A 12,117-nucleotide genomic window follows, 5' to 3' on the forward strand; every position below is an offset into this window, starting at 1 on the left:
ACACGGTCCCCTCCTACACCAGGTACACTGTCCCCTCCTACACCAGGTACACGGTCCCCTCCTACACCAGGTTCATGGTCCCCTCCTACACCAGGTACACGGTCCCCTCCTACACCAGGTACACGGTCCCCTCCTACACCAGGTACACTGTCCCCTCCTACACCAGGTACACGGTCCCCTCCTACATCAGGTACACGGTCCCCTCCTACACCAGGTACACGGTCCCCTCCTACACCAGGTACACGGTCCCCTCCTACACCAGGTACACGGTCCCCTCCTACACCAGGTACACGGTCCCCTCCTACACCAGGTACACGGTCCCCTCTTACACCAGGTACACGGTCCCCTCCTACACCAGGTACACGGTCCCCTCCTACACCAGGTACACTGTCCCCTCCTACACCACGTACACGGTCCCCTCCTACACCACGTACACGGTCCCCTCCTACACCAGGTACACGGTCCCCTCCTACACCAGGTACACGGTCCCCTCCTACACCAGATACACGGTCCCCTCCTACACCAGGCACACGGTCCCCTCCTACACCAGGTACACGGTCCCCTCCTACACCAGGTACACTGTCCCCTCCTACACCAGGTACACCAGGTACACGGTCCCCTCCTACACCAGGTACACGGTCCCCTCCTACACCAGGTACACGGTCCCCTCCTACACCAGGTACATGGTCCCCTCCTACACCAGATACACGGTCCCCTCCTACACCAGGTACACGGTCCCCTCCTACACCAGGTACACTGTCCCCTCCTACACCAGGTACATGGTCCCCTCCTACACCAGGTACACGGTCCCCTCCTACACCAGGTACACGGTCCCCTCCTACACCAGGTACACGGTCCCCTCCTACACCAGGTACACCAGGTACATGGTCCCCTCCTACACCAGGTACACGGTCCCCTCCTACACCAGGTACACGGTCCCCTCCTACACCAGGTACACTGTCCCCTCCTACACCAGGTACACGGTCCCCTCCTACACCAGGTACACTGTCCCCTCCTACACCAGGTTCATGGTCCCCTCCTACACCAGGTACACGGTCCCCTCCTACACCAGGTACACGGTCCCCTCCTACACCAGGTACACGGTCCCCTCCTACACCAGGTACACCAGGTACACCAGGTTCATGGTCCCCTCCTACACCAGGTACACGGTCCCCTCCTACACCAGGTACACCAGGTACATGGTCCCCTCCTACACCAGGTACACGGTCCCCTCCTACACCAGGTACACGGTCCCCTCCTACACCAGGTACACTGTCCCCTCCTACACCAGGTACACGGTCCCCTCCTACACCAGGTACACTGTCCCCTCCTACACCAGGTTCATGGTCCCCTCCTACACCAGGTACACGGTCCCCTCCTACACCAGGTACACGGTCCCCTCCTACACCAGGTACACGGTCCCCTCCTACACCAGGTACACCAGGTACACCAGGTTCATGGTCCCCTCCTACACCAGGTACACTGTCCCCTCCTACACCAGGTTCATGGTCCCCTCCTACACCACGTACACGGTCCCCTCCTACACCAGGTACACGGTCCCCTCCTACACCAGGTACATGGTCCCCTCCTACACCAGGTACACCAGGTACACGGTCCCCTCCTACACCAGGTACACCAGGTACACGGTCCCCTCCTACACCAGGTACACGGTCCCCTCCTACACCAGGTACACCAGGTACACGGTCCCCTCCTACACCAGGTACACGGTCCCCTCCTACACCAGGTACACGGTCCCCTCCTACACCAGGTACATGGTCCCCTCCTACACCAGGTACACTGTCCCCTCCTACACCAGGTACATGGTCCCCTCCTACACCAGGTACACGGTCCCCTCCTACACCAGGTTCATGGTCCCCTCCTACACCAGGTACACTGTCCCCTCCTACACCAGGTACACGGTCCCCTCCTACACCAGGTACACTGTCCCCTCCTACACCAGGTACACGGTCCCCTCCTACACCAGGTACACTGTCCCCTCCTACACCAGGTACACTGTCCCTTCCTACACCAGGTACACCAGGTACACCAGGTTCATGGTCCCCTCCTACACCAGGTACACTGTCCCCTCCTACACCAGGTACACGGTCCCCTCCTACACCAGGTACACTGTCCCCTCCTACACCAGGTACACGGTCCCCTCCTACACCAGGTACACTGTCCCCTCCTACACCAGGTACACGGTCCCCTCCTACACCAGGTACACGGTCCCCTCCTACACCAGGTACACTGTCCCCTCCTACACCAGGTTCATGGTCCCCTCCTACACCAGGTACACCAGGTACACCAGGTTCATGGTCCCCTCCTACACCAGGTACACTGTCCCCTCCTACACCAGGTTCATGGTCCCCTCCTACACCAGGTACACGGTCCCCTCCTACACCAGGTACACTGTCCCCTCCTACACCAGGTACACGGTCCCCTCCTACACCAGGTACACGGTCCCCTCCTACACCAGGTACACTGTCCCCTCCTACACCAGGTACACGGTCCCCTCCTACACCAGGTACACGGTCCCCTCTTACACCAGGTACATGGTCCCCTCCTACACCAGGTACACGGTCCCCCCCATGGTTCCCTCATCTGTGCTCAGAGCAACTTTTGGCAATGTTTATTTCCAGTTAAGGCAGCTCCATGAGGAGACGAGGTCGGATGAGGTGGTGGCCTCCGATGAGCTGAGCGTTGTGAAGGAGCTGGATGGCGTGGCAGTGGACCAGGACCAGGTGCTGGAGGTGTACACCCGCTGTATGACAGGCTGTCGCTTCCTCACAGCAGACATACAGGTAACACTTCACACCTTTCACCTACACTAGATTCAACATCCCTCACCTACACTATATTCAACACCTCTCACCTACACTTTATTCAACACCTCTCACCTACACTAGATTCAACATCCCTTACCTACACTATATTCAACACCTCTCACCTATGCTAGATTCAACACCTCTCACTACACCAGATTCAACACATCTCACCTACACTAGATTCAACATCCCTCACCTACACTATATTCAACACCTCTCACCTATCACTAGATTCAACATCTCTCACCTACACTAGATTCAACATCTCTCACCTACACTAGATTCAACACCTCTCACCTACACTAGATTCAACACCTCTCATCTACACTAGATTCAATACCTCTCACCTACACTAGATTCAACCCCTTTCATCTACACTAGATTCAACACCTCTCACCTACACTAGATTCAACACATCTCTCCTACACTAGATTCAACATCTCTCACCTACACTAGATTCAACACCTCTCACCTACACTAGATTTAACACCTCTCAACTACACTAGATTCAACACCTCTCACCTATACTAGATTCAACACATTTCACTACACTAGATTCAACATCTCTCACCTACACTAGATTCAACATCTCTTACCTACACTAGATTCAACATCTCTCACCTACACTAGATTCAACATCTCTCACCTACACTAGATTCAACATCTCTCACCTACACTAGATTCAACACCTCTCACCTACACTAGATTCAACACCTCTCAACTACACTAGATTTAACACCTCTCAACTACACTAGATTCAACACCTCTCACCTACACTAAATTCAACACATTTCACTACACTAGATTCAACATCTCTCACCTACACTAGATTCAACATCTCTTACCTACACTAGATTCAACACCTCTCACCTACACTAGATTCAACACCTCTCACCTACACTAGATTCAACACCTCTCAACTACACTAGATTCAACACCTCTCACCTACACTAGATTCAACACCTCTCACCTACACTAGATTCAACATCTCTCACCTACACTAGATTCAACACCTTTCACCTACACTAGACTCAACACCTGTCAACTACACTAGATTCAACACCTCTCACCTACACTAGATTCAACACATCTCACCTACACTAGATTCAACACCTCTCACCTACACCAGATTCTTCATCTCTCACCTACACCAGATTCAGCACCTCTCACCTACACTAAATTCAACATCTCTCACCTACACTAGATTCAACACCTCTCACCTACACTAGACTCAACACCTGTCAACTACACTAGATTCAACACCTCTCACCTACACCAGATTCAACACATCTCACCTAAACTAGATTCAACACCTTCACCTACACTAGATTCAACACCTCTCACCTACACTAGATTCAACACGTCTCCCCTACACTAGATTCAGCACCTCTCACCTACACTAGATTCAACACATCTACCCTACAATAGATTAAACACCTCTCACCTACACTAGATTCAACACATCTCACCTACACTAGATTCAACACGTCTCCCCTACACACAGATTTATCGAATAGGTGGAGAGATCTAACTTTGAACCAGACCAGGGGATGGCTCTGCCAGACAGTAACACTGTCTAATTTATGATTTTCTGTAGTGAAGAATTGTGAAGTTTAAATCCCATGACCAATATGCAGTAAAGTTTGCACATAAAGATTATAGAGACGTGATCAGAGAAATGATGTTTATAGTACACTGATAATTTGACTATAATATATGAAATCAAATTATGATTATACTTTGTGTGCATTGATATTTTTCAGGAAAGTCACAGCTACCTGAGTAACTTGCAGAGTCTTGATCCAAGGTAGGTGGATTTTGTATGGAAGGTGTGACATGTGGTCCTCTGCGCAATGCACGGGTCACAAATCAGGCCAAGTTGGTGTTGGTCATGGAGTGTAGGTGGATTCATGACAGCGCTGGTAAGCTTGACTTCTAAAGTTCCTAGGGCTTCCCAAGAAGCAAGTGACTTTGTTCAAAGTATGCCTCTGTTCACCCAGCAACTGATGGGTATCAGATCATGAGATGTGAATGCAAAACTTAACATATAAGCGACAGCTTTGGTACTCTGCTGCTGACAGTCAGGACACTAAGACACTGCTGCTGACAGTCAGGACACTAAGACACTGCTGCTGACAGTCAGGACACTAAGACACTGCTGCTGACAGGAAGGTCACTAAGACACTGCTGCTGACAGGAAGGTCACTAAGACACTGCTGCTGACAGTCAGGTACACTAAGACACTGCTACTGACAGTCAGGACACTAAGATACTGCTGCTGACAGGAAGGACACTAAGACACTGCTGCTGACAGTCAGGTACACTAAGACACTGCTACTGACAGTCAGGACACTAAGACACTGCTGCTGACAGTCAGGTACACTAAGACACTGCTACTGACAGTCAGGACACTAAGACACTGCTGCTGACAGCCAGGTACACTAAGACACTGCTACTGACAGCCAGGACACTAAGACACTGCTGCTGACAGTCCGGTACACTAAGACACTGCTGCTGACAGCCAGGACACTAAGACACTGCTACTGACAGTCAGGACACTAAGACACTGCTACTGACAGTCAGGACACTAAGACACTGCTGCTGACAGCCAGGACACTAAGACACTGCTGCTGACAGGAAGGTCACTAAGACACTGCTGCTGACAGGAAGGTCACTAAGACACTGCTACTGACAGTCAGGACACTAAGACACTGCTACTGACAGTCAGGACACTAAGACACTGCTGCTGACAGCCAGGACACTAAGACACTGCTGCTGACAGGAAGGTCACTAAGACACTGCTGCTGACAGGAAGGTCACTAAGACACTGCTACTGACAGTCAGGACACTAAGACACTGCTACTGACAGCCAGGTACACTAAGACACTGCTACTGACAGTCAGGACACTAAGACACTGCTGCTGACAGTCAGGACACTAAGACACTGCTACTGACAGTCAGGACACTAAGACACTGCTACTGACAGTCAGGACACTAAGACACTGCTACTGACAGTCAGGACACTAAGACACTGCTGCTGACAGTCAGGTACACTAAGACACTGCTACTGACAGTCAGGACACTAAGACACTGCTGCTGACAGTCAGGACACTAAGACACTGCTGCTGACAGCCAGGTACACTAAGACACTGCTACTGACAGCCAGGACACTAAGACACTGCTACTGACAGCCAGGACACTAAGACACTGCTACTGACAGTCAGGACACTAAGACACTGCTACTGACAGTCAGGACACTAAGACACTGCTGCTGACAGCCAGGACACTAAGACACTGCTACTGACAGTCAGGACACTAAGACACTGCTGCTGACAGCCAGGACACTAAGACACTGCTGCTGACAGGAAGGTCACTAAGACACTGCTGCTGACAGGAAGGTCACTAAGACACTGCTGCTGACAGCCAGGACACTAAGACACTGCTGCTGACAGCCAGGACACTAAGACACTGCTACTGACAGCCAGGACACTAAGACACTGCTGCTGACAGTCAGGACACTAAGACACTGCTGCTGACAGCCAGGACACTAAGACACTGCTACTGACAGTCAGGACACTAAGACACTGCTGCTGACAGGAAGGTCACTAAGACACTGCTGCTGACAGGAAGGTCACTAAGACACTGCTACTGACAGTCAGGACACTAAGACACTGCTACTGACAGCCAGGTACACTAAGACACTGCTGCTGACAGGAAGGACACTAAGACACTGCTACTGACAGTCAGGACACTAAGACACTGCTACTGACAGCCAGGTACACTAAGACACTGCTACTGACAGTCAGGACACTAAGACACTGCTACTGACAGTCAGGACACTAAGACACTGCTGCTGACAGGAAGGACACTAAGACACTGCTGCTGACAGGAAGGACACTAAGACACTGCTACTGACAGTCAGGACACTAAGACACTGCTACTGACAGTCAGGACACTAAGACACTGCTACTGACAGTCAGGACACTAAGACACTGCTGCTGACAGGAAGGACACTAAGACACTGCTGCTGACAGGAAGGTCACTAAGACACTGCTGCTGACAGGAAGGTCACTAAGACACTGCTGCTGACAGCCAGGACACTAAGACACTGCTGCTGACAGCCAGGACACTAAGACACTGCTACTGACAGCCAGGACACTAAGACACTGCTGCTGACAGTCAGGACACTAAGACACTGCTGCTGACAGCCAGGACACTAAGACACTGCTACTGACAGTCAGGACACTAAGACACTGCTGCTGACAGGAAGGTCACTAAGACACTGCTGCTGACAGGAAGGTCACTAAGACACTGCTACTGACAGTCAGGACACTAAGACACTGCTACTGACAGCCAGGTACACTAAGACACTGCTGCTGACAGGAAGGACACTAAGACACTGCTACTGACAGTCAGGACACTAAGACACTGCTACTGACAGCCAGGTACACTAAGACACTGCTACTGACAGTCAGGACACTAAGACACTGCTACTGACAGTCAGGACACTAAGACACTGCTGCTGACAGGAAGGACACTAAGACACTGCTGCTGACAGGAAGGTCACTAAGACACTGCTACTGACAGTCAGGACACTAAGACACTGCTGCTGACAGCCAGGACACTAAGACACTGCTACTGACAGTCAGGACACTAAGACACTGCTGCTGACAGGAAGGTCACTAAGACACTGCTGCTGACAGGAAGGTCACTAAGACACTGCTACTGACAGTCAGGACACTAAGACACTGCTGCTGACAGCCAGGTACACTAAGACACTGCTACTGACAGTCAGGACACTAAGACACTGCTGCTGACAGCCAGGTACACTAAGACACTGCTGCTGACAGCCAGGACACTAAGACACTGCTACTGACAGTCAGGACACTAAGACACTGCTGCTGACAGGAAGGTCACTAAGACACTGCTACTGACAGTCAGGACACTAAGACACTGCTACTGACAGCCAGGTACACTAAGACACTGCTGCTGACAGCCAGGACACTAAGACACTGCTACTGACAGTCAGGACACTAAGACACTGCTGCTGACAGGAAGGTCACTAAGACACTGCTGCTGACAGTCAGGACACTAAGACACTGCTGCTGACAGTCAGGACACTAAGACACTGCTACTGACAGCCAGGACACTAAGACACTGCTACTGACAGTCAGGACACTAAGACACTGCTGCTGACAGTCAGGTACACTAAGACACTGCTACTGACAGCCAGGACACTAAGACACTGCTACTGACAGTCAGGACACTAAGACACTGCTGCTGACAGGAAGGTCACTAAGACACTGCTGCTGACAGTCCGGTACACTAAGACACTGCTGTTGTCTGCAGGTCCCCCAAGGTGAAGGTTCTGATGAAAGAGATGAAGCAGCTACAGCAGAATCTGCCTGTGCACCCGAATGCCGCCATCTTTGTTGTACAGGTGACCTGTATAGATATCAGAAACAAAACTTAGGGAAAGTGATCAAGGAAACATGCCAAATACTAACAAGTGTACCATTCCTATGATCAGTGATATAATGATTCTTATTCATCATTGATGTTCATGCTTTCCTTGCCCATGAAATGGTGCAGAAGTTTTGGCAAATTGAGTCAAGTTCACTGTTATGGGGAGTGGCTGAAAATTCTGAGCCTAACTATGAAGGATGTATAGAAGTCTCTTAACAGTTTGCATGTATTAAGTACAATACGTTCCATGCTTACTGGCTGCACTGGAACCAAATACACAAGTAGGTAGCACATTTATGCCATCATCAAGTTGAAGAGATATTCTTTGTTGATGAAAATGGACAAACCGTCCTACCAACTGAAAGGGCTACCTCCCACTGCTATCCATGTGGACATGGTTTCCACATAACAGGATGATTCTTCTGCAGTTGCAAGTGTTGGGCAGCAGAGTTCAAGAGGGGAGGATAGAGCCTTGAAAAGATCCAAGATCAGGGAGACCTTCAATGACGCCCACTAAGAAAAATGTTGATAAAAAACATGTGATTTATGGATGCTCAACAACTCACCATATGTCCGATGGCAAATACAGTAGGTATCACGCATGAAAGTTAAGAATGTTCTGAGGAATGACAAATGTTTCAGCATGCTGGGTTGAAGGCTGCCAACACCTGATTCATCATCTCTCGGGAAAATTTATGTTTTTGTGAAGCAGAGTCAGCACATTTTGTTGAGCGATTTGTAACCATGGATGAGTCTTGGGCTCACCACTATCAGCCAGAGACTAGGCAACAGTCAAAGCAGTGAAAACATCTCATCTCTGAAGAAGGCAAAGTCTGCTCCATCAGCTGGCAAGGTGATGGCTTAGTTTTCTGAGATTTCAAAGGAATCCTACTGGTGGACAACCTACAGAAAACTCAGACCATTAAGGTCATTACTATGCTTATTTGCTTTGGCAAGTGTGTGAAACATAAAGGCTGCTGAAGGTGTGTCATTCCACCAGAACAGTTCACAGGGCACAAGTCTGTTGTCACCATGGCTGCTTTGTATGGCTAGGACTTGGAACATCCTTTGTTTTCACCAGATTTTGCGCTGTCAGATTTCCAAACTTGAAAAAAGGACTGTCTTGCAAGCACTGCAAAACTTATGATCACATAATTCCTTCTGCGGAGTACTTTTTAAGAGGAAGTCTTCTACACCAGTAGTTTCCAAGCACTCTAGCATCATTGCCAGAAGTGTGTGGACCTGGGAGGGGATTATTTTGAAAAATAAACAACCAAGTCCATCAGTGCAGTCCATCATAGATAGGCTTAGAACTTTTCAGACACCCCTTGTAGCCTCCATTAGAAACTTCCATAAGTGTAATTGATGTGTTCAAGATACCATGACGCAAGGAAATTAAAGCAAAACAGGAAGTCTGCATTGTTAATTTCTCCACTTCTCTGTTATGGCACATATATACGTTATGGAACATCGAGGATGTATGTGATTGTCGTGTGAGGGTATGGGGCACCACTGGTAATATCTATGTCTTCACAGGAGGAGGAGCGTATTGATGTGATGCGAGCGCTGGTGACGGGGCCAGTTGGGACACCCTACAGTCTGGGTTGTTTCGTGTTTGACATCTACTTCCCCGCCAGCTACCCAAACAGTGCCCCGCTGGTGAAGATCATCACCACGGGAGGTGGAAGTGTCAGGTATTTGGGGGTTGAATATGGCAAGTTAGTACAGATAGGATTGCAGTGGGTTATTATTTGGTTTTATCAATACTTCCTGGAATATATGGGACCCAAACAAGGTCAACAGATATGTCTTGAATAACCATGTTTTCTCCAACCTGGTTGTGGTTCATGAGTACCTAGCCCAGGGGGACTTCATCACCAGGTATTTAGTGTAATCTTATGTGTGCTCCTTCAGAAGAAAGCGAAATATAGTCTTTCCATGTCAATCATACACAATAATTACACTGTATCTTAAGCAATGAAGTCAGTGGTGTTTGGTTGTGTGTTAGATTCAACCCCAACCTGTACTCTGACGGCAAGGTGTGCCTGAGTCTACTGGGGACATGGCATGGGGGTGATGCCAGTGAGAAGTGGAACCCTGCCAAGTCCAGCATCTACCAGGTAAGCCTGGTATAGCCAGCCGTACAGTGCAGTAAATCAGTCAACACTAATTGAAACATATCAAGATCCAGATCCAAATTTTCACAAGCTGAACAATAAATGTACAACACTATCAGCTGTATCTGCAGACCAAAGCCTCCTTTGTCCTACTGAATGTATATACAGACAAACCTTGTTATCTTGAACCCTGTTATTTCGAACGTATTCTCAAACCTATTCTCCGGTCCCGACCGCCTTATTATATTATGTTCATGCCCCTTATCTCAAATGTCTGGATATCTGCAAGTTACAACACAACCCCGCTAGGTTCAAGAGAATGGGGTTCGACTGTACTCCACATTGTATGAGCCAGTGAGGAAATGTTGCTGCTGCAGGTGCTGGTGTCGATACAGAGCCTCATCCTCATCCCAGATCCCATGTTCAACGAGCCCGGCTACGAGGGGATGAAGGGCAAGGCAGAGGGAGACGTGAGTGGTCCTGCTGTGATGTGGCCTTGTGCAGATCTTCTCAGTGTACTTTAAAACATGATATGAGACAACACTTTTATTTTAGGTTTACAGATGTGACAAAAGTGAACAAAGATCGTTTATGTTTAATTTATTTGCCCAATCGCTTAATTTGTATGGATTTTCAAAGTACAAATAATACAACTACAAAAACCACACAAAATGGCCGTATTGGCGGCCATTAGGTTAAAAGATACAAAGTTGAAATGAGGGACTAAAATATGCAATAATAGTCAAATGTTATGAATAAAGTATTAAATGTTACCTGTAAAGGTCAAAATACAAAACAAACAGACGCTGGTTAAAACATACAATTTGCAATTTGTAAAACATTCTGAGTTAAGTCGGCTTGTGCCGCTGTGTATGTGATAACTGCGTGCCAGGATGCACAATGTATCACGTTATTTTCATAATATCTGAAAAGTGGACGTTGTGCGACAAATGTTGCGATCGCGCGGCACTGTGTCAACCTCAGACTATAAAATTACACAGAGATGTAAAATGTTCACCTTCCCATCTGATGGTGTGGTGTAAATGTAACTACAAATTTTAAACCGATTTAAAAAAGAGACACTGCTAAGTGTTGTCCGATATCTTGTTGTGCGTAAAAAACAGCAAATGTCGCCACTTATTATCGTACACCGATGTAAGTACTGTGGGACCATTTGTTTTATCAAACAGAAACTGTGAGCGAACAAAATGTTGCCAAATATCTGAACAAAATGAATATATCAAATGGATTTGTATGCATATGTATAATGTTATACTTTCGATAGGAAAAATAGCTTGCTATAAATGAGGTTGACAGTGCCCAATTCTAGCACAACGTTCACTTTTCAGATTTTATGAAAATGTGCGCCTGAAGCATAATATGGCATCATAACCCACTCATGTTGCACCAAGCAAAAAGGCCCTCTCCCGGTGACAATGCATAAACGCAACATGCATATACACAATGTGTACATTATACATTATACATACATGTAGACTAATACATACATATATGTGACAACAAGACAGTGGGTGCACGAGGAATGACGTAATACATTGCTCACCTCGGCATGTAGTTATCATATTCACAGCAGAACAAGCCGACTAAACTCGAAATGTTTTACAAATTCCAGCCCCATCTGTCAACGTCATATAGCGGTTTAGTGTCGTTCTTTAGTACACATTTTTCCTTCTTTTCATATGACGTGT

At 48.2% G+C, this 12,117-nt stretch overlaps 2 protein-coding genes and 1 pseudogene across 2 annotated transcripts in view; 2 read left to right on the top strand and 1 right to left on the bottom strand.

Moving 5' to 3' along the window:
* The window catches only part of LOC139463766 (uncharacterized), a 272,927-nt pseudogene that overhangs the window by 108,748 nt on the left and 152,062 nt on the right, over positions 1–12,117 (bottom strand).
* LOC139463761 (uncharacterized) overlaps positions 1–12,117 on the top strand; it is a 70,172-nt gene that overhangs the window by 53,803 nt on the left and 4,252 nt on the right. Inside the window, exons 26-31 of the mRNA XM_071245047.1 lie at positions 2,640–2,801; positions 4,589–4,632; positions 8,175–8,265; positions 9,828–9,985; positions 10,300–10,411; positions 10,786–10,878. Coding sequence (XP_071101148.1) covers positions 2,640–2,801; positions 4,589–4,632; positions 8,175–8,265; positions 9,828–9,985; positions 10,300–10,411; positions 10,786–10,878 — 660 coding nt within the window. The remainder of the gene's footprint in view (positions 1–2,639; positions 2,802–4,588; positions 4,633–8,174; positions 8,266–9,827; positions 9,986–10,299; positions 10,412–10,785; positions 10,879–12,117) is intronic.
* Positions 3–2,495, top strand: LOC139464103 (mucin-3B-like; the record flags this gene model as incomplete). Its single annotated transcript, XM_071245646.1, has 3 exons — positions 3–1,024; positions 1,130–1,444; positions 1,478–2,495. Coding segments are annotated over 3 exons (2,355 nt in total), but the record flags the coding sequence as incomplete, so codon positions are not given.

Source organism: Haliotis cracherodii, unplaced genomic scaffold (genome assembly GCF_022045235.1).
Source record: "Haliotis cracherodii isolate W230 unplaced genomic scaffold, xgHalCrac1.p SCAF_16, whole genome shotgun sequence".
Taxonomy (NCBI): Eukaryota; Metazoa; Mollusca; class Gastropoda; order Lepetellida; family Haliotidae; genus Haliotis; species Haliotis cracherodii.